Source organism: Passer domesticus, chromosome 8 (genome assembly GCF_036417665.1).
Source record: "Passer domesticus isolate bPasDom1 chromosome 8, bPasDom1.hap1, whole genome shotgun sequence".
NCBI classification, from domain to species: Eukaryota; Metazoa; Chordata; class Aves; order Passeriformes; family Passeridae; genus Passer; species Passer domesticus.
In genome coordinates this window covers 38482750-38505094 of record NC_087481.1, presented here as the reverse complement: position 1 = coordinate 38505094, position 22345 = coordinate 38482750, and the positions used below count along the sequence as shown (strand labels likewise).

General features: G+C 39.8%; 1 protein-coding gene across 10 annotated transcripts in view; it reads right to left on the bottom strand.

Annotated features, from left to right (window-relative positions):
• Positions 1-22345, bottom strand: part of USP54 (ubiquitin specific peptidase 54) — a 93368-nt gene that overhangs the window by 44780 nt on the left and 26243 nt on the right. For 8 of the 10 annotated variants that reach the window (XR_010367296.1, XR_010367295.1, XM_064430562.1 and 5 more), the window contains one exon: positions 1443-2282. Coding sequence is in view for 7 of the 10 variants with exons in the window: in XM_064430562.1 (XP_064286632.1) it covers positions 1443-1589 (147 nt within the window). In the remaining 3 variants the exon portion in view is untranslated. Of the gene's footprint in view, positions 1-1442; positions 2283-17195; positions 17309-22345 lie in introns of those variants that run through there. The other 2 variants (XM_064430564.1, XM_064430566.1) reach the window with 2 other exon arrangements.

Genomic DNA, 22345 nt, shown 5'->3' with positions numbered 1-22345 from the left:
ATATGTAATATTCAGTAAACACACTTTTAAATATAATCTGTAAGTTTCCCAAAAATTCATAATTGCTGTAGCTATATTTATAGTCAAACTATCCCTGTACTTAAGGCCTGGGAGGAAACACAAGCCTTGAGAACATCTGATTACACACAAGCATTCCTGAAGAACTACTGCAGACTTTACAAAAGGACAAAAAAATTATGTTTAGGAATGAGTCCAATTTTTTTATATAATTGCCTTTGGAGTATAGCTTGAATGTTTATACAAAATTGTAAGACAGAGGAGCAACAAACATTCAAGAGCATTTCATACTAATTGTTAAAAAATTAGGATAAACCCCAGAAGTACGTATTTTAAGAAATAATTACCATCTTGCCTTTTTTGTTTAATTCAGCTCTGATTGTAAGTACTTTCAGTATCCTATCTCTCTTCAGCTTTAGAAGAAAAGGGCTTCTGTAGCAGATTAAAGACCAGGTCATATGCTTTCATCTCCACGTATGGTATGCAGCTGGTATTAGGATCTACTTAGTCCAGACCTAGGTTCACTAACTCAGTATTAGGAAGCAGCTGGTCATTACACCTTACAGCTTAATAAAAGTAATTGATACAGAACATCACTAGAAACTTCTCTTTGCCCTGTTATTCCTAACATATTAAGCCTACTGAGGGTCACAGATATATATATATGTATTATTTGCACTAGGGCTATATAGAAGCCTGAAGTTAGTTGAGAAGTTGATTGTGCCCATGGAAAAAAAACTAAAGAGAAGTCAAATCCATAGTGATACAGTCTGTTCTGCACAGACAAGTCATATGAAGGGATGGAAACTGACGTGAAGGGGTTTTAAGCCCTGATGCCAAAATGACTGAATCTCAACCATTAGATTTTCAAAGCATCTAAATGGTGACAACACCTCTATAGCAGTGATATCACTCCACTGAATTTGGCACCAGTAAAGGTTTTCCTTCTAAATTAAAAGGCAAACACCCAGTCATTTAAACTAAGCTACACAGCAACAGCCAGAAAGAAAACTGAGCTACATAAAATGGATCTTGTATAGTTATTATCAAACCTTGACTAGTTCAACAAAAAAGTTAAGTTTACTTTTAAGGAGTATGCATTCTGCAAGCTATGCAATATCCTATTATTTTAAAGTACATTACATATACTATGTATATTTTTAGCTTTGGTTGACATTCTACAAGCTTACACAAACAAGACATTCAAGTAAATTATGACTGTGCAAATGCTATTGAATTCACTAGGAAAACCTGAAAATTAAAAAGCTGTTCAATAACTCAATCTGCTTTTCCAAATGTAGCTTTATTCTATCCAGGCCCATCAACAGTTATGTACTCGAGTTCAGCTATATTTGTTGCAAGTGCCTAGGAAAATACTGCAACAGAGGGCAAAACCAGAACCATTCTTTATTCTGTGCTCTTACCTGTAGCGCACTATTCAGGAAGCAACTGTTCTGTCCTGGTTCATTGCTGAGACCTTTACTGGGTGCTATTGAGGTGGTATTTCGTGGAGTAAACATGCCCTGTACATTGCCCCGACCCACAGAAAAGTAATTTCTTTTCCAAGACATTTTCCAGTTTCGGCTGTAGAAAATGCAGGTTTAGGCTGGCAGATTATTTGACTTGATCAGATGCTTCCCTTCAAAAAATTTGAAACTGGAACAACAGTCTTCCTTAAACTATAGTTTAAACAGTATTTATCCTTTTGCCAGGACTCAAGGAGCTTGCTTCTTTTAAATCCAGCCTGGGATGTTATTCTTCATTTGCTGCTTATGCATGCAAAAACCTCCTTTAAAAGCAGCCACATAGAACATTTGCAAAGGGATTGAATCCATGGTTGTGCAAGTTCATGTTAAGCTGCTTCTCCCTTTTCCAAATAGGCAGCAACTTTAGAGAACAAATGGCAAATCAAGGAGGTCGCAGACTCAGGACGAGAAAAAGAACTTCCTCCCACAGCCCCAAAAACGCAGCTTCTGTAATCCTTCTATAATCCTCCAGAAGAACACGGGAAAAATCCAATTAGTAGGGGTGCAAAGAAACCAAAACACAACCTTGGCAGCTCGCTTTCAGTTACATGTGTCTTGGGTAATGAAAGAGACATTAGCCTCTCAAGGGAAAAAGAAGTAACTCCAGAACTTGAGAGCGAAGAGCTTTAAAGAAGGAAGACGTCTCCGACACAGTTCTTCTAATTCTGCATGCGATCTTTAGAAATTTCTTCTCCCGATCCTCCTTTTGCAATCGGAATGCCCAGCCGTGCCAGAAAGCTTGAGAGAGAAAAATAATCAAAGGCTTGCGTCATTTAATTACTCTCTTGGTTTTGTGGTGTTCTGCCAAGACCAGTGTTGCCTCACCTCCCACAATACACTGAATCTTCAGAGACAAAGCAAAAAATATAAACGTTCCTCCACCCAAAAAATAAAATAATATGGAAAAGAACAGAGGATTCTGAGAAAAGCATGTAAGAACAAGGAAGTTTGGAGTACATTGGCACGGTTAAGAAGGAAACCAGATTAAAAAAATAAACCACAACACTCAAGTAAACCCCATGGCAGTAGTCAAACATATCCTTTACAATCCTGTAGCGTTATTTTTTTTTTAGTATCTTATTCATTCAGTTACAGGAGGATCTGTGGTTCTATGAATACATGCTAGCACATTCTCCACCCTAGAACTGGGATTTTGCACCAAACGTGGAAGGCACACGTCATCCGTGACCAGGCAACCCGCTGCACTCTCCAGAAAAAGAACGGTCTCCAAACTTCCTTCATCAGAAACTATGTGTACCTCTAAAATACTACTTAATCTAGGTACATGGGATATATGATGTCTTATAAAAGGCACGGAAACTTCAGGAGAAGCCAGATAATTATTCAACACCAAGTGCTCTTCCCACCACAAGTTCACTTTTTCCCTCATCTACAAGAATCTGGAAAAAAAGATTTAAGAAATTCCTAGAAACAGGAACTAGAAGATTCATGACAATACATTTTTTTAAAGTTCTCTCAAGTGTAGTCCACCCATTTTTACAGAAATTTGCATAGTATTTTCCAGGGACTTTCCCAATGACATCTAGAATTCTAGCACTTTTGATACACATAACAACAATTGAAATTACCTATTAGGGCTAGTATGAGCAAGATGACTCTAATCCAAATGTACTTAAGTATTAATTGCAGCATGAAGTCACTACAAAATAGACATATGTAGGGTTTGTACATCAGCAAAAATTAACTGAGATTATAATACCCTACAAAGATACCCTGGGTATCCGTGAAGGCATGTTCTTCATCTTCCACACAACTATAAATTCTTCATCTCCTGTCAAAACACAGAGAACTTCCTAAATACCTCCAAATGTGTTACAGCAGCCTAACACATTCCCTTCTAGTAATATTTCATTTGTACTTCTGTTAAACTCATTCTACAAATATTAATGAAGTCTCAGCACTGCTGTAAGGCAGGCAAATATCTTCTCACAGATGAGTAGTCCTGGTTGCCAGTGTGCCATGCAAAATTTCAGACATGCTTGCAAGCCTCCAGGCACCGACCATTACCCTGCTCGTCACACAACATTCCTGCGTGCTGAACTAATACAGGAGTTATTTCAAAGCAATTTCAGTCTCAGGCCCCTTTCTTTGCTCAACCCTTTAATGAGCCATGAGCCAACCATACTGTGTGAGCTATTTAGGGATCAATTTAGGGTCTCTGTAAAGCAACATCACTTGCAATAGGTGCAGTGGCTAAGCCTGTGTGTCACAGACAGCAGTGCTGAGTTAACAAACCAAGACAGGCAGGCTCTGTGCTGCCTCGCAAAAACCACTGAGCCAAACACTGTCTTCTTTCCAAAGCACCTACAAACAAAGAAAAATACAATCCAAAACATGCCCAAGACACAGCTGAGAGCTGCACCTATTCAGTGGACTTCAAGTTCAAAACAAGACTCTGCTCTCAAAATGGACTGCAAAACTAACTTTTGAACAAGTTTTGAGCAAAGCTACATCAGATATGACAAAGTGAATACATTTTTTCAAGTTTATTTTTATTGTCTCGGAACAAAATTCAGGACTAGAGGTTCACAGTTCACCTGCCATTGCAGCAAGACTACTTCAAGCTGGCAGGAACCCTTACAGTAACCATGTAAGCTTAACCCCTGCACTGCGTCTGCTCAGGCTTAGCAGAACTGACTTCCTACCACCGTGACTGCTCACAGCAGCACGTTCAGTTTGCTCATTTGGCTACATGGCCTTTGCAAAGCTAAGAACAAGCAAATAACACTTAAGCTGGTAACCACCCAGTTAGGACAAAACCAGATCTCCAGACCACACCTTTGCACTGTGCCAACCTCTAAAAAACTTACCATGAAATACAACTGAAATAAACATTATACAAAATTTTAATAAGGAGTAAATAAAATATTAAAAATAGATAAAGAACATATAACAAAAAGAGCCAACCCAACATTCTAGATCTTCCTGCTGCTTTGTAGCAGCTTCCTTTGGGAAGGTGGGAGGGCTCCCAGCCACAGACGGGCTCAGCAGATGAGAGAGGCACAGGCATCACTGCAGCAGCAACAGCCCCAGAGCAAAGCTGGCCATGGTTCAGCACACAATTCTGGCCTGAAGAAATCAGAGTCTGTCCTTTGACAGCAGAGCACAACACTCTACAAGAAGCACTACAGAAGATGTCAAGACCCTGTTTATCCCCATATTCCCTTGCTAAATCAATCACACAGAAACTTAACATCTCAAGTTGCATCCTTTATTCTCTGACAAGGTCCCGCTATCATTGTTCATTTTTGGGGGGGAGGAGGAGGGGTGTGTGAAATGTAACACATCTCTTCCACTGCAGTCTCATGTCACCAAACATTTTAGGCTATTGCTTGAACCCCCAATCCAAGCACGTGGGTGAATTAGAACAACCCTGTTTAGGAACAAATATGCTTCCATATAAGCACTAGGCGTGGCTGAAACCACCAATTAAGTATTTATCACACTATTAAATAAAAGCAGAGGTCTGGAATTTAGTGCTTATCACTCATGTTTCTGTTCTGTGTTTTGAAAGTTTTGTCAAAGTAAATGCTTCAATGTGTGAATGTGTCTGATTTTAGAACAGACTTCTTTCCCCCAGTATCCTATCACCTATTCTGTGGTAGGGAGTAGATTAATGGTTTTGAGAGCAAATCATGCATTCACATGCTGCAACACCTCTGAAACCTAAAGAGGTGAGAAACACCTTTGAAATCAGTATCTTTTGATAACAAAAAAAGACAGACTTGTCCAAGACAATGGATGTTGTTGAAAGTTTTCACCCAGATGGCTCCTGAGTTTGACTCTTTCAGTGAAGAGACGCAAGAATAATCCCACAGCTGTTCTCAGATAGATGGAAAGTTTGTAGAAATAGAGGCTTGAGAACACACTTTCTCTATGTACTTGCAATAGTGGAAGTATTTGTGAATTTCTGCATGGATTAAATTATGTTTAATTGCAGAAATATCAATATTGCAGTCTTCATTTAGTTTAGACATCCCAAAAGATAGACAGCTTTGCAAGTCAGTTTAAATTCAATCTTGACGGTAATAAAATAAACCAGAGGGGTGGAAAAACTTCCCAATACCAAATACCCATCAGTCTGGATGAAAAAAACAGTGAAGGGGGCAGTGACCTGACAAAAGCAAAAGAACATGATTTCCTCCTCCTGAGGATGCCTCTTCTTTTTGAGATTCTTAGCCAGCCAGAAATACGAGACAGATGCATTTGCTCACCTAGACAATAAAGTGCAACTACAAAAAGGTAGATTTACATTCATCTCTGTTGCCAAGAATTTTTTCACAGTACAAATGGGACAACAGAGGGGAAAAAAATTCTGCTTTATGCATGCATTTCTCAGCCTTGATGGCTCTGCTGGGAGAAAGGGGCAGGGAAGAGTCTGTAATACTTCTGCTGTCAGGCTTGCACCCATCTGTCAGTTTTCCTCTTAAATGAGCAACCTGATTACCTGGCTCTGTGCTACTTGTGCCTACTGGGTGGAACCAGGAACTGGAACTGACAGCACCTCACAGTACCACTGGTGCCCACAACAGACTCATACTGGCCTTCCTTGTTTTCCATGTGCTACTGCACAATTCTCAGTTCCTGAAGTGTTGTAAAGACAAAGCTTTGAGAGTACCAGAGACCTTAGGCTAACTTCCCAGAGCCTTTTTGGAAAATAGAGTTTGCTAAGGTTATGATAAATACTCTTTCAGACACCAAAGAAATCCTTCCATCTACTGGAAGCAAATTATACGAATGTCTGGCTATAAAGTGGCTGATAAAGACAATCAAAATGATCCTGAAGACTAAAAACACGCTTTCCAAATCCATGGATGTGCTTCTTCAGAAGTACTGATACAGCAAGCCTGATCAAACACTACAGGTTTCTCCACAAGACACAGTGAGGCCATTTCTGAGAGACCACCTCAAGATAATGCAAACAAAACCAAAAAAGACTAGACAGAACAGCAAGCAAAACTAGCACAACAAACATTATTTCTGGTCACTACCACTGTATTAATACAGCCTATCAACCAACAGAAGAAACTGTAGTCAAAATACTGATGGGTAAATCATCTTTTAGGAATGCATTTCCCCAGTGTGGGAATGTTGCCATTTCTATAGATAACTCAATGCTTCTACAGTCATAGGAAGAAAAAAAATGAACAATTTTATGAAGAAATAATATGTTTTTATACCAAATTTTCAAGCCAACAACCAAAAAACCATGAAACATGAAAACCAACCCACTCAACATTCCTGTTAATTCCTCAGACCAACAAAAGGCATGGAGAGAACACATTCAGCAGAAACACTCCAAAGTGAGACTCTGTAAGCTGCTGGGGTCAAGTATAGCTTTGCACAGCATGAAAACACTCTTTACAGCAAAACATTCTCCAACTTCTCATCCAAAATGCTTGTAGGTTTTATAAAACTCTGGTGGACTGCCCCTTAAAGCAGTGTAATGAAATCTTGCAAACACTTACCTAATCTGAATCATTTGATTTTAAGCCTGACAGTCAGCCAAACCTATTTAAAGAGCATCTTTCACAGTTAAGGAAAAAAACAACCAAAAAAAAAAAAAAAAAAAAAGAAAAAACCAAAAAAAAAACCCCAACCACCAAAACCCAGCAGAAAGCCATCAGCTTTGAAATGCAGAAGATTCTCCTCCAGGGTTACAGTCTTAACAGTCTTTTCTGAAGCCCTTTCTGAAATAAGGACATCAGCTGATAAACACCTGTGTTCTGTGCTGACAACCACACAGACTTTTGTTCAGAATAATGGAAAAGTATGTCACTTATCCTATACAGCTATTGAGACAGTAAGGTAGCTGTGCCCAGACTTTCATAAAACAGTTAAGAAGACTCAAAATATCTAGCTGCCTCTCAAATAATGAGAGGAGCTATTAAAACCCATTTGGTAAGGAGCTCCAGTACAACATGACAATTATTCAAAGGCAATTTATAATTAAAAATAAATTAAAAGTCCAAATACAACTCTCAATACCTAAAGCCAGCATTACAGTCTTTTCTGATCAACGATGACTTAACCTGTAAGATGATTTACAAGTTTCTAGAGTAAAGCATATCTTCTTAAAGACAGCAATTGATGAAAGCACAATATAAAATAAAGGAGTAATACAGGGCTTCTGTTCAAAGACAAACAACAAGAGTAGAGGGCAGACCTGAAGATGCAAATGCCACATTATTTACTTTCTGTGGGACTTATTGCCAAAACACATTTTGCTCCCCAGATAATGGTTCTACTGACAGAAAAAACATTATATTAATAACCATGGATCTTATGCATCTTGGTACTTTCAGCACATGAATTTGCCGTGGAGGTTACAGGGAGTGAAGGCAGACAAGCCCACTGGTTTTTACTGCCAGCTGGGGCTATGTACAAATCACCAACGGGGTGGGACTTCTGAGGAACACATCTTGAGCTGTTTTATTTTCCAGCATCAGTCTCATGACATGGTTATGACAATAGGAAGATGCCATCAGCTCACATCCTAGGCAGCAGACCTAGAACTTAATGTTGCAACTTACTTTATAAGTTTTTTGACCAATCACACGAAGTAAAAGTATATTGACAGTTGTTCCATCCAATCACTATAAGCACACGTACCTTTGGTTAAAACAATGCTTGCTTATTTTGAATACAATACCTGTTTGTAAGCCTTAAAACACAATGGACAGAGCTCCATTATTAAGCTTAGAACTTCCTAATATCTTACTAGATATACTTTTCTGCAGCTTAGGGAGTTATTCTAGCCAAGTGTTAATACACAGACCATTGTTCTATTTGTCCTTACTTTTCTACTTCTTACATAATTTTTCTGCTGACCTATCTTATGGCTACTGCTTAGCTCTAATCACAGTTCTGCTGTCTCTGAGGCCTGACTTTTGCAGCTTTCCCAAAACTCTCTGATTTTATGAATTCCCACAATTTTACTTCCAAAATCCTTTGGATGCAGCAGCCAGCTTTATGCTACATAACCCTGTTGTATCAGCAACTTTTCTCTGACACTTGGAGAGGCAAGGAATATATATAAAATTAAGAAAGTCTGCCCAGTCCTAAGTAAACTCAAACTCTTTCAAAACCATCTGCATTCCTTTCAAATCTACCCTGCACAGCTGTTCAACTCTAAGACCGCTGTACATGATAATAAAAGCCTACATTTTAACTCACTTGGATTTCCAAAGTGCTTATCCTCAAGTTTTCTATTACTTCCTATATGAAATATAAGTTTATTCTCCCAAGCTTATATTTAAAGAAACACTCTACCTCACCCCAGGCTGGTGCTGGACATTTCTCAAGAAAGAAGGGTAGAGTGAAACCAGCTTTTCATCCCACTCTACATGGAACTTGTGGAATTTGGATAAATGGAAAAACACAGCAGCTTCAAATGTTATGCAATTGCTCAAAAGTAGCTAAATATCACTAATCAATCACATGTAACACAGGAAAACATGACAAACAGGCAGCTGTCAGCCCTCTGGTGAAATGGAAGTTTCTGGTTTGACGCAAGCAAGAGCTCAGCCAGGCTCTCGCTACCAGTTACTCTCTTTCCAAATCTTTACCTTGACTTTCCAGAGCAGAGCTTCAAGATTCATTTAGTATTTGATTCAGTCTCCAGATATAAACATTTTGATTGCAAAATTCTGTATTTTACAGCCATCAGCTATTGCCAAATGCTTTCAAGGCCCATTTTCATATGGCACTTTATTAACAAACTATCTCATCTCCCTTCACAGGTAACACCACTGATCCAGAAAAAAAAAGCTATTTGTACTCTGGCTTGTGAATTGCAGGCCAACAATAACTTAAGAGCCCTAAAAGATTTCAGAAGTAGTCTTCAGCAGTATTCAACAACATATGGCTTAATGACTGGTAGCTTTTGAAATCCTACAATCCTGCTGCCATTCTTTTCCCGACCTTGCAGATTTTCATTGCTGAACAGAAAAATTCTTCCTCATCTGTAACTGCTACCTTGTTATAACTGTGAGTTCTCCCATCAATCTTCACACCCCTTTCTCTCTGCTTAAAACAGAAGTCAGTAGCAATCAACTCCCAAACCATACGCTGTTCACATTACAGCACCACAAACCCCTCTATTTCATTAAACTCTCTTATAAACCAATGATTTCTGATACTTTTGAATGTGGAAATACACACACATCCATACAGAATAACAACCACATTTTTTGCAGGAAAACAGGCAAACAGAAGAAGTCCGTCCCCATTAGTACTTTTGATTTCAAAGGAAACACAACAAAGATTAAGCAAAGGCAGCAACACACTGAGAGTAGCAACAAACTGAGATCAAACAGATGGACAGCGTTTGGGTGGAAAAACAGGTTGATGTTTTTGATGTGCTAAGAATCTCAAAGTCAAATACTGCAATGCACTGTTCTTTCCTGGTAGTGCTCAAGGGGAAAGATGACATCCAGGGCAGAAATCAGTTTCCTCAACACATGCACATAATGGACCTTTTGATAACACTGGCAAGTGAAAACTTCCACAGAGGTGGGCAGACAATTCCCACCTCCCTTGTGATCAACAGCTGGGGCCAGATAATGTATTTGTTAGTACCATAAAAGCATTTATTTCTTCCTTCTTTGCTCAGGACAGTATTTGGTATTAAAATAATAGTTCTAGATGAAAGTATTAGTTCATTGTATTTTGTGTTTTATCTATACCACGATTATCATGTACCAAGACAGATTGTAACTCTCAGGTTCTTGACAGACTAATAGCACACCAAGGTGCAAAATTAAAGCAGTACAGGAGAACTCACAAAAACAGAGTAAAGGCAGAGTGAGCAGCAGTTTATGGTGCCTTTGCTGGGTCCCAGTATTAAATGCTTACATCATTTTTTTCCTGTTTTGCTAAAACTGACAAGCAGAAGGAGCACTGCTGCACTGCAGAACATTATATAGATTCATACTTCACATAAAAATATAAAGCAAATGCTCTCAGCATGCACAACATGCTGATTATTCCTCTTTTTTAAGCAATCATCTGTGCTGTATAGCTATAAATAACATTTCAGCAGAATCACGAGTGTGCACACACATGCACAAGCTGAGTTTAAGATCATTACTATGTAGTTTTAGAGGAATAAGTATAACTAATAAGAACAGGGAAACTCATTTTTGATTCATTTGGCTCTGTATAGAGAAGCATTTGCTGTGAAACTCACTGAAGGCTACAAAACTTGAGCAGGAAAAACACTTGCACACACTACAAGAAAAAGCTTACTTACTCAGAACATCCCATATCCAACAGCAGCTAATAGCATATGGAAGAATAAAACAAGCAGGTTGGGGGAAACATGCTATGACACCTAACACCTCACCAACAACCTGGAACAGACAAGCATGGGTAGTGGAACTACACAAGTAGGAGGCCAGCAGAAGAAAACTTCTGATCAATGCATTTAGGGAAAGATCGTCCCTGCAAGCTGATGGGCTGGGTCCTGTCCTTTTCTGAGTATGAAGCAAATAGACATAGCCATACCTCAAGGCTTTTCAACCCAAACTAGCAAATAGTGTTTATAATATGCTGCCATGGCCTCCCTGCAGCCCACGACCAGACCTGGCCAACTGGTCCATTGCTGGCTCAGCCAACAGCCATGGGCACACTGTGCTTCTCCCCAGCTGCAGACTCAGTCCATCACAGACCTTAAAAAGTAAAGAGCCATTTCACAGGGCTCTGTGAGTTTTGAAAAAAAGAGGATAATAACTTAATGCACAACAATCCTGAATTCACAGTTAAATATCAAATATAGGCAAAGTCATGAAATGGTTCTTACAAACACAGCAAAGGAACCCTTGTATAAGAGGATGTTGAGCTACGTCCATTACTTGACATTTTACTTTCATTGAGAAGCCCCGTACAAACAGATAAATTGCTTGAATTCTTCTGGTATAAAACATCTTCTAAAGATAGTAAAAAAAAAGCCTTAAAGTCAAGTTTAACAGATCTCACAATGTGAAAGAATAGATGGCTAAAACAGGCAAAGGATACTTTCTTTGTCAAACATTTCAGAAACTCAAACACTAGAGAATATGCCTAGTACACAAAATGAAAGCTTCATGTGTGCAGACTGTTGTACAAATACGTTTTCTGAAATATGTATCTTTTATTTTATGTTAGAACTAATAATAAGGTGAAGCCATGAGATTGCATATGAACTTCCACAAAAATCTGGCCTCACTGAATTCAAAATACAAATACAATTTTTAAATTATGATTCAAAAGACTTGGTTCTCTAAGTCTTAACAGACATCACCGTAAGAAACTAATTACATACTGACTTAAACTTATAAACTTTCCAAGATTTTAAAATATTAAAATCTGTAAGTAATGTGCTGGGGAAGAAAAACCCAAACAAACTGCTGTTCATTTTATAAGATGCAGAAACAATGACACAATTTCCTTCTATCAAAACCAAGCTTATGGAGATGATGCTATTGTTTTCATTCAGAAAGGTTGTTTTATCTTCACTAGAAAAGTACTGTGAAACTACCAAATGCAAAAGGGATTATTTTGTGTCCTGCTGTGGCCTGGAGAGATCCACAAAGCATGAAAGAGACTCTTGTTAAGCACAAGCAGGCTCTGTCCTAATGGGTCACAGAAGCAGAAGCTGTGCAAATGCAGTATAATACAAGCTGAACAGATCAGTTGGGTGCTGGGGTAAGAAAAAGAAGAATGATGTCAACAGCTTTGATTTTTTTTTTTTCTCTGCCTGGCAATGAAATGGCCCAACTGAGTGACACCAGAAGCTCCCTACAAAAAACCCACCAAAAAACCCCAAACCCATCCAAACAAAAAACCCAAATCCCCCTACCTCCACAAAAAACCCAAAACATCTCCCAGACAGAAAAAAACCCAAGCCCCAGGAAGCACTCAAGAGGAAGTATATACCCTGAAAGGGGCCTTTCCAAATTATTTGTGTGTTGCTCATGGGCAGAAAAAGATCATGAAGAGACAGGTCACAAAAGCTCTTTTCTTAGCAACTGAAGAAACCTGTTAAAGATAAAATAAAAACAATTCTGAAGGTGCCCAGGAAAGTTATAATACATTTAACCAACTAGTACATGTGGAAAGGAAAACACCTCTAATGAAACTCCATGCTGTTATTTTAAAACAGACTGACAAGGAGCAAATTTTAGGATATGTACACATGCTTTCATACACAAAAAGGAGGCCTGTCCTGACAGGACTGCAAAGTACCCAGCCAACAACAAATATTAAAGCCACTAATTTCAACACTGAAAGAGTACCTAGAAAAAACTGCAGTCTAGCTCAACATCAGACAGTAAGATATCAACCTGCATGGTAAAAAAAAGTATGCTTTTAGAGATTCAGTTTAATTCCTTTCAGCAGTAATTCAACTTTTTCAATGCTTCTGTGGGTCTGAGCTCTACAAAAAAAAAAAAGCAGCTACTTCTGTTACTCTCCCAAATCTGATCTTGCATTGGCTGAAATCACTTGTGAAACTAAACACAACCCACATACCCTTTAAATAGGGACTCCCAGGAGTGCTGCAATGTTAAGCGCAAAGGATTAAGCAGCTTCTGGCTTAGTCCAGCACAGAACACATGAAATTTAGAAAGCACAGCTTCCTAAACTTCTGTCTTCTATTCTGTGTACTCGGTTCATCCTTCTTCTGCCACAGAGAAAGAATGCCCAGCCTACAATGATGTGTGCCACTCCCTAAGCAAAGTACCTCGGGGAACAGCACTGGAGCACAGAGAAGCTTTGGGGAAAGGTCTCAGGCAAGAGACAACAGCAGCTTTAGGGGTTCTTCCACTCCATCACACACAGTAGGAAACAGGAAAGTAACTGGGTCTCAGGATGATAACATTTATGTAAGCATTTGGTTTCTGGCTTCTAATTATGGGTGCCATACTTTAAAGTGCGGCTATGCCATGTAACACCCCTGGGGCAGGGGTAGTCCCGTCCTGCCCTCTTGGGGAGGTACCAATGCTGTTCAAAGATGAAAGCTCCAGGGATTGTGTGGTATGGCTGTCTTAGCACAAAATTGCCAGTAAGACATTTGGGGCCATTCAGTGACTGACAGGCTGGGCAAGTGAGACATAGTTGGTAACAGGAAACTTGCACACAAGCCTATTTCCATTTTGTCTTCCCTAGATTTTTAAATTTTTTTTTCTTTTTAAAAAAAGTAACATTTCTATTACTATTTAAATAAAATATAGCTTTTCTGATGTTAAAATACTTTCAGTCTTTGGGGAACTCACCAGAGCAGAAGGGTTAGGCACATCCATCACAAAAACTGTGGAGGACTCCATACCCTGCCATGGCAATCTAAAATGGTCCCTAAGGCTTGCTTCTTCCTGCAGGCTCCCGTACAGGTTATACACCCTACACTGGGATCCCCTAGAGCTGGTCACAGGACAGAATCTTCACCTTCCAGTTGCAAAGCAGTCACATGTTGCCCACACCTTCTCTTGCCAAATCCTGTTAGTGCAAGACCAGCTGATATTGCTCCAGGCTCGCTTCTACAAGCATTGTAAGGCTGTACAATAGAACTTGTTTTCCCCAGAATTCCCCAGACAATATGCTGGCAAACATAAGAAGCTGCTGAAGAGATGCAACTGTTGCGTTAGCAACTTGAGGCAGAAAAAAACTCAGATCCAGAACAGCAGCAAGGCAATAAAAGGACAAAATCAAACACTGTCCTGTTTTAAAGTCCTCTCCCCTCAGAATAACTGGGCTTCAAGGAACAATCACCAGACATCTTGGAAAGCAACATCTGTAACAGCTATCCTTATCAAGAAGGGTTAACACACCACAATGGTATTTTCAGTTATTACACCATGACTTTTTTTGAGAAATCATTTACAAAATTTTCCTTCAATACTAGACAAAAGCATTCAGACACACTGTTACTATAATCATTATTCATTGCTTAACCAGCGTTACAAGTCTTATATAGCACTTCCTTACACACACACCTGTAAAGGAAACAGGAAAAAATAAGAATTTTTTATCCAGATTAAGAGTCTATGCATCCTTCCTCTGTGATTAAAAAAAATAAATCATGCACACATGTGCGTGCACACGTGCAAGTAAGTGGATGATCTGGAAAAATCTTACCTTTCTCATCCATCAGAACTGAGCTCACTCCATTTAAAGTTAAACTGTTCTGAGCTTGAGTGAAAAGGTACAGTATTAGAGGCATTTGCTTTGCAAGACTGAAATAAAGTTTCTCCAGCTTTTCAGCATTCTCATTTTTTCCCAGTACACCTAAGTTCTCCAATTCCAATAGACTCTGGCAACCCAGGTACTCAGCAATTTAGCTCAGCAATAGCCTCTTGTGAAATCATGTACATGAGATGCTCCAGAGAAAGTCTGTATAAATATGTATGGCATTACACATCATTTAAAAAGACTATTAACATGACTGTAATCTGGTCTCACATCTTAATCTGTGTCAACTTCTAGAAGAAGCATCAAGGGAATAATATCAGATGGAACATGGTGGAGTTGAAAAACTCATACGAAAAAACATTTTCTAAATGCATTTGTTTATTTTGCTTCTTGATTATGTTTATGTCTACTCAAAGGGGCAGTATGAGCATAAATTTCTCTAACACATTGCTTTAACTCTACCCAACCATTCCCCCTTCCCATGGTAAATCAGTCTCCCTGCACTCCCTTCTAAGGGCCCTCAAGTCTAGCATAATATTGACTTCCACATTTCTAAGTGCATTATTAAATCCTGCCCCAAGTTTATGGTCCCAGTCTTCAACCAGCCATTAGTTACATTATAAAGCAAGTGCTTCTGTTTTCTCTCCCTCAGAGAAGATGGAAACGTACCAAAAACATCTAAAAATCTATCTGGTTATCCTCCAAATCACTCCTTTCCTGCCAAGCACACAGAGAAGCTCAGCAGCAAAGCAGCAGGTGTGCCAAAACCATTGTTCAACCTGACAGCCACCACAGTCTGCTTCCTTCACTCCACGGGCTGTTTGTCATGTTTCTCTGGCCTTAAACAGAGAACTCTTTAACCTGGAATCATCCTGTTTGGGTTTTTAAGATACCTAAAACTCTTGAGACCACTGTCATAACCTACAGACATAACTCCGTCATAAATTAACAACTTCAGAAAACACAAACTTCTGTATATCCACTGCAACACTTCTCCATCAAAAAACTCCAAGAGGTTTCTGAACTGTCAGTCATAATAATAGTAATAAAAAAGCCTACGGCTTCTCTAACTCCCATGAAATACAGTGTTCTAGAAAGAGGATGTATAATCTCAGACAACCTCTGAGAGGAACCTTATTAAATTAACCAAATGAAGCCAAAATCTTGGGGCCACCATAGCAGAGTGAAGAGGGCACTTCTCCCTCCACATGAGTACTCTGGGGCAGGCAGTTCACACTTAGGCTCACAGACGCATATTCAGCTCACAAAATTAGCACATTTGGAGAGATAGCAAGGGGGGAGGAGGGGGTTTGCTTTATGTCCTACTATGTTAGTGACCTGAATCAGCTTATCAAGAAGTCATAGTTGGGGCAAGGACACTGGGACTTCATCTTCCAGGTACGGATCAGTTGAATCCTGCCTCTGAAGACTATAATCAATGTCTTTGTTTTCTAAGGAATGTCTTCTCAGGCAGCCTAAACAGACAAGAATTACAATCTGGAATGCATTAGAGCAGGCAGAATGTTTATTATACTGAATGTCAAGTATTGGAACTGATACACAGATTATTCCCCCTTCCTTCACCCTCTGTGATGACAAAGTCTAGATCAGGATTTATAATTTTGTGGAATTAGAACTTCTGCTTAGTGTCACCAAATATATCAAAATAGTGTAAGGGGTTTTGTTTCTTTTTTTTCAAATCTAGAAATTTAAACAAATACATACTTTTTGCTAAGCTGAACTACAAAAAGTATGAAACAGTAGTGACAGACTTCAAACAATCACAAAACTATTACTATTTTTGGAAACAAGACGCTTAATAGAAGGCGGGGGATCAGGAAAACATAAAGCAAGTTGACTTTTATAAATCAGCACATTAAAATAATATAAAAGCTCTGCATGTGTTTAGTACCTCATTTCATTATCAATTTTCTTACACAGGATCCAAGAAGTAGAGGGAAGGAAAACCACATCTAACTTATCAAAAAAGCAGTCTGGAGCACTTCTGACTGAGTAATTCTTATACTGTAAAATAAGTGGGATGGGAAATGAACTGCCAACATCCTTTCCAGCTGTAACAATTGATATGGTGAGAAGAGATTCTGACAAGTTTTATCTTCAAATTTATCATGGATACTGTTAGACAGAAAAAGTTATGGTATGGTAGAGCAGAGGCAGCTTATGTCTTAGAAAGTACCCTTCACAGAGGCAGAACATCATAAAATGTATACATATGAAACACCATTAGCTAGCAGGACTGGAACTCTGAAAAGCAAACTATTAACTAACTGAAGCAGTATTCTTTCTTTGTATCTTAGAAACAAAAGCCAGCCACATTGAAAAGCAGAATTTTCTATCTTTCAGTACCATATGTAGGAGAGAATTCCTATGACAACCTGAATTCAATCAAAACAGTCACATCACAGTGGTGGTGATGTTGAATTAAAAATCAGAAAGACCTACCTTCAGAAGCTGCTTTCTATTTATTGTGTGAACTCCACACTGGTATCACAACAGAAGCTGGAGAACAGAATGAGTTAGGAAAACTGAGGACTCACTGTGAGAGTAACTGCTCTGATTAATACTTGCACAGAAAAATTATTTAAGGGAGGAGGAAAGAGCTAGAATAGCATGGGAGGGGATAACCTGCTGTTCAAACAATAGGAAGCTGTTAAAACAAAAAAACAAGGGCCTCCCTAAGCACAGGAAAGTCTCATTCAAAAAGCATTGCCCCCACTGCCACCTACCAGGCAGGCAGCTCTGACAACAGAGATAAGGCCAGAGGCCCAGCCCTGCTCGCAGACACAACCCCCTCGGACACAGGGCCAGGCAAGGAGGAGGAAGGTTTTCCAAACCCTTTTATAAGAGAGACAGACTGGGGGCAGAGGAGGGGAGACAGAGCTGCAAGGGCTGACTTCATTTTACAGCAGCTGCCTGCCTGTGCAAGGCAGGGCTCCCCTCAGTGTGACAAGTGAGCTGGAGAGGTTCCTGCAGACTCTGCAGTTAAATGTCAATGACTGTTTTCTTGTAGAAGAAATTGATAACCAGGAGCAACATGTCACCGTTTAACAGAAAAAAATGGAAAGGACTCATAAGATAGATTCAGTTTTGGTCCCTCCGTTTACAGCCCTGCAGTTTCAATACAAACTTAAAAGCAGCTTTTCAAAGAACAATTATTGCAGGACACTTCCTGGAACCATCCCCAAAGCCAATGATAAAGATCACGGAAAAAAGAAGTTTGTTCAGAAAAACGGCTTCCTATCCCCAAAACCTCCCATAAGCTCAGCATTAGCAATACTACACAATTCTTCCCAGACACTCCTACAGTACAGCTCCAGGACAGGGCTGCCATCTGCATTCAGCATCAATTTGTTCTTCTAACACGGTCACGTTTACAGCACAGACAGGGAGACTTACTGTACATCCAAGACCAAAATAGCTGTAGAGAAAGCTTTGGTTATGTTACCAAAAAAAAAACCCCAAACCAATGCACACCATTGTCTTGCTGCCCCAGCACAATATAATGCTAACAGAATCAGACTGAAACATAATAATGCTTTGGACATACAAGGAATTGAAGATACTATCCCCACTGGGACCATTTACCTAATAGAAACAAACAATGCAAAAAGGAAGCATTTGGAATACAATTAAACTGGTTTGCCTTAAGAACAATTTGGTCTTGCAGGATAGAAGGGGCAGAGCCAAGTTTTAACCATGTCTTTCCATAATGACAGACTTTTGGAGGGACAAAAATAGGTGAACAAGAAAGGAAAAATATAGCAAAAGCACAATAGTCAAAGCAGTTTTAACCTCATGATGCTTCTACACAACTTTAAGATTTAGTGTGAACAAATTTGAAATAAAGTAATTTTCTGAAGTGCACTGACAGTGCCGTAATTGTGAACAAAAACCAGTCCAATGTTCAGTAATCATGCTGGGCTCAAAATCTCCTCCACAGCTGTGCGTGGTTAAAGCAGCATGTTAACTCTGTAGCACTCTTTCCTCAAACAGCTTGTTTCAAGGAAGCCAAATAACTTAAAAACACAGTTTGCAACACCAACACAGACTTTTGCCAGGCAAAAGCAATATGCCAAACCTCATTTTTAGCATACAGAAAGAGTGACCAAGTCTTCCAGGTGTCTCACACTATTTCTTGAATCTGCGTGTTTATTCTCAAATATCTGTGGAATTTTACCAAGAGTAAAGTGGCTTGTTTCCACAAAACAATGACCCAAAGTTGGTAAGCACCCTTGCAGAGAAAACACTGGTCTCTACACTCCTTTAGTCCTCCTCCTTCCAAAGCACAAAGCATTTGCCTTTCCTCCTCAGACACAGAGACCACATATATCCCCCATGACTCCACTGACCTCCTTGATGAGGTGATGCTGGCCAATGCCCACAGAAGGGCAAAAGCATCTAAATCAGTAACATCAAGAGCTTTGTGGTGCTGATGTTTGCAAATTCCTATTTGCTTCATCCTCAGTTTCCATAATTTTAGAACTCGTTTGCAGCTTTTTGATAAAGTGCTTCAGTGTCCACACATACCTGAGTAACTGCAAGAAATATGGATCCAATTGTGGAAATTTTCAAACACTTGCTTTGACATAATTTTGCACAGTCCCTCAGCATGTGGATAGTGGAGACTACCAGTTACTTGTCTAAACAATAACGAGTTCTTCAATACTTCAGTGCATGAAGAAAGCATAAAAACTATTTCTAAATCTTCCCTTGAAAGCAAGATCAGTTCTGTTTCCATCACACCTAAAATTAAAACTTTTTAGAATCATACAGCAGCAAAGGACAATAAGGGTTTTACTACTAAAACAAATCCCTCTGCATTAGGCAGAAAATAGGAGCTCACTCTGGGCTGGTGAGGGTCAGACAGTTCAAACAGCAAGCAGGGCTCCACGCCTTGAGCAGAAGCAGGGGGACAGGTCCCCAGCTGAAGAACTGCAGTGCTACACTGCACTCACAAAAGAAAACTCTGCCAAACATACCAGCTAAGAATCTGACTCACTGCCACAAAACTAAGACAGAATTCAGAGCAATTACCACACTTCTGCACAGAACAGGAAGAAGGGGGGGGGGGGAAATAATTTCAACTCTTCTAACATTTCATCTAAATTAGTACAGCACAGCAACCCTCAAACTGTTCTGGTCAAGTACTGCAACCCTCAGGGCAACTGGGAGAGCAATGGTAGCAATTATCCAGCCATCCACACAGCTACCTCAGACAGAAATGAGGCAGGAAAACGAGGCAAGCTAAACCAACAGAGACAAGCCCAAAATCTCTGCCTTCCTTGCTTTTTTGCTTTGGTTCAGACATCAGCAATCTGAAGCAAATGTATTTGCAAATAACCCCATCTGTTAAAGCATGCATGCCAATAGCATACCTTCACAGCTGGCAAGATAAAGAGAGATAGCCAAGAAAAATGAAAAAAGTGTAAGTTAAAAAAAAAACCTGAAGAAAAAGCATAGATGACAGAGCTGAAACAACCATTCTCTTAAGACTGAGAAGAGTTCTTTTCCAAATGTCTGCAGTCATATGATTTTGGCTTCCTTCTGCTTTTGCAGATCTTTTAGCTTCCTACCTAGCAAAGGCTATGCTAGCCCTTCCCTTCACCTTCATATAATTACCCACCACAGCACTCCCACTCATAGAGCTGTAAATGCCAGCACACTTAGTACAGTTTAAATACCCTAAGTTTGTCTACATGGAGAAGTTTGTCAGAAATAAATGCTACATGGTAAAGATTAAGTTTCTTGACTACCAACAAAAAAGTTGGCTGCAGAAGATCCTGCCAAACTTTCACAGAGCAGTTCTAACTATTCTCATCTGATGCTCTGCAGGTGGCAACCAGTATAGGACCACATTACAAATTGCCTCATGAAAATTATGTGGGTTAAAAATAACCAGAAGATACAAGTATGAAGTGGGCTACTTTTATAATTTCAGTTATTCAGAATACAGCGTAGTCCTGCAGTATGCACATGTAACTGGCACAACACAGATCAGCAAACTACAGAGGGGTACAGGACCACAGAAACAGTAGTTACAGTTTCTTTACGAGCTTTGTCACCAAAGCCAAGACACCATGCAGATGCACTAGCCACTAATTTCTAGCACAGGTAACTTACAGTATGTTTTATGATACAGCTGTGCCAAGCTGACAGCTGCTACCAGGGCGGATCTGCTCACCATCACGCGCCCGTTCCACTCCCCTTATGCTAACACTGCTAAGTTTGCAAAATGACGTGGAACAGGACAGCAAAAAACAGTTGGCAAAAAACAACTCTATCAATGGAAATTTTATTTTTTTCATTAGCCTTCTCCCTCAAAAGCAGGAAAGTAGGCTGGGTGAACAATGCTTTTGACAGTGGCCTGTAGTTAGATCCTCCTACCCAGATAACAAAGCTGCCCCTCCATCTGCAGTCAGATGGCTGCGCAGCAATCGGGAACACAGACGGAAGGCGCAGTTTCATTTAACTCAGGGAAACAGCAGACTGTGTCAGTCTGTGTACTTTCCCTGGCCTCACACTCCCACTGCTTTCAAGAACTGCATTGAGCTGTGAGCCACTTGCAGGAGCCACTTCAACCAAGAGCTGAACAGGGAGAGAGGAGGAGGCCCCAGCCCAGACCCAGCCACCTGCCCTGCCCTGTCGTTGAGCAGCCACAATGAAGATTCACTCCAGGAGAGATCAGTTCAAAACAACTGATGCAAATTAATCCCCCCGGTTAACCTTTTCTAGCCTCTTTCTTTTGAGTAAGTATATTCTTCTGGGACACTAGTTTTTAACTTGGAGAATGCATCCCCTGGACTTTTAAGAAGTCTGAAAACAGATGTTTGCCCTCTTCACTGAAAACCTCTGAGGTCAAAAGAGTTAATTCTGTGGATAGAAAGCATTGACCATCAACAATTTCTTTTCTGGGGTCTGAGGAGGGTGAAGAAGGCGGGTTAAGAAAGAGAAGCTCATGTTGCCACATCAGCAGTGCAATTTTCAAGAGGATGGAAAAAACACCAAAAAAATGTAACAACAGTCTTAACAAACTTTAGGGCAATGTGTTCAAACATATTGGGCAAATACATATGCTGTACTCAGCTGACCTTTTCCACATGGCATGACAATTGTTTAAATAAGGTCTGGGGAGTGGGGAGGCACAGCAAAGTCTTGCTTTTACTTCATTAACATAACCTTAGAATCAAATGGACTCATGTTAAAAAAAACCAAAACATTCTGTTTTCTCTGACCATCCGAGTTACTTTTTTATTAAAGTCAGGTAACTCAGAGCTATTTAAATAGCTTGTAAATTACAGGATGAGCAAAAATTTTTTTGCCTTTTCTCATACCAAACCAAGCATAGTGCTGTTTTGGTAGCTACCAAAAGAGAATCAGAAATATTTTTCAAGACTACTCAGGCACTGACTAATGTGAGGACAAAGCTTTTACGCCCCCACTTTCCTTCAGCCTCCCAACTGCTCATTCTCATCCTTGTGCAACCCTTCAACATGGCAACACAGCAACCTGGTCAGGGTAAACAACAGCCAGGTGGAAAGACAGGCCAGGGTGGTTTGAAGTCAGATCTGTTCCTCAATGTTCCCTACATAGCC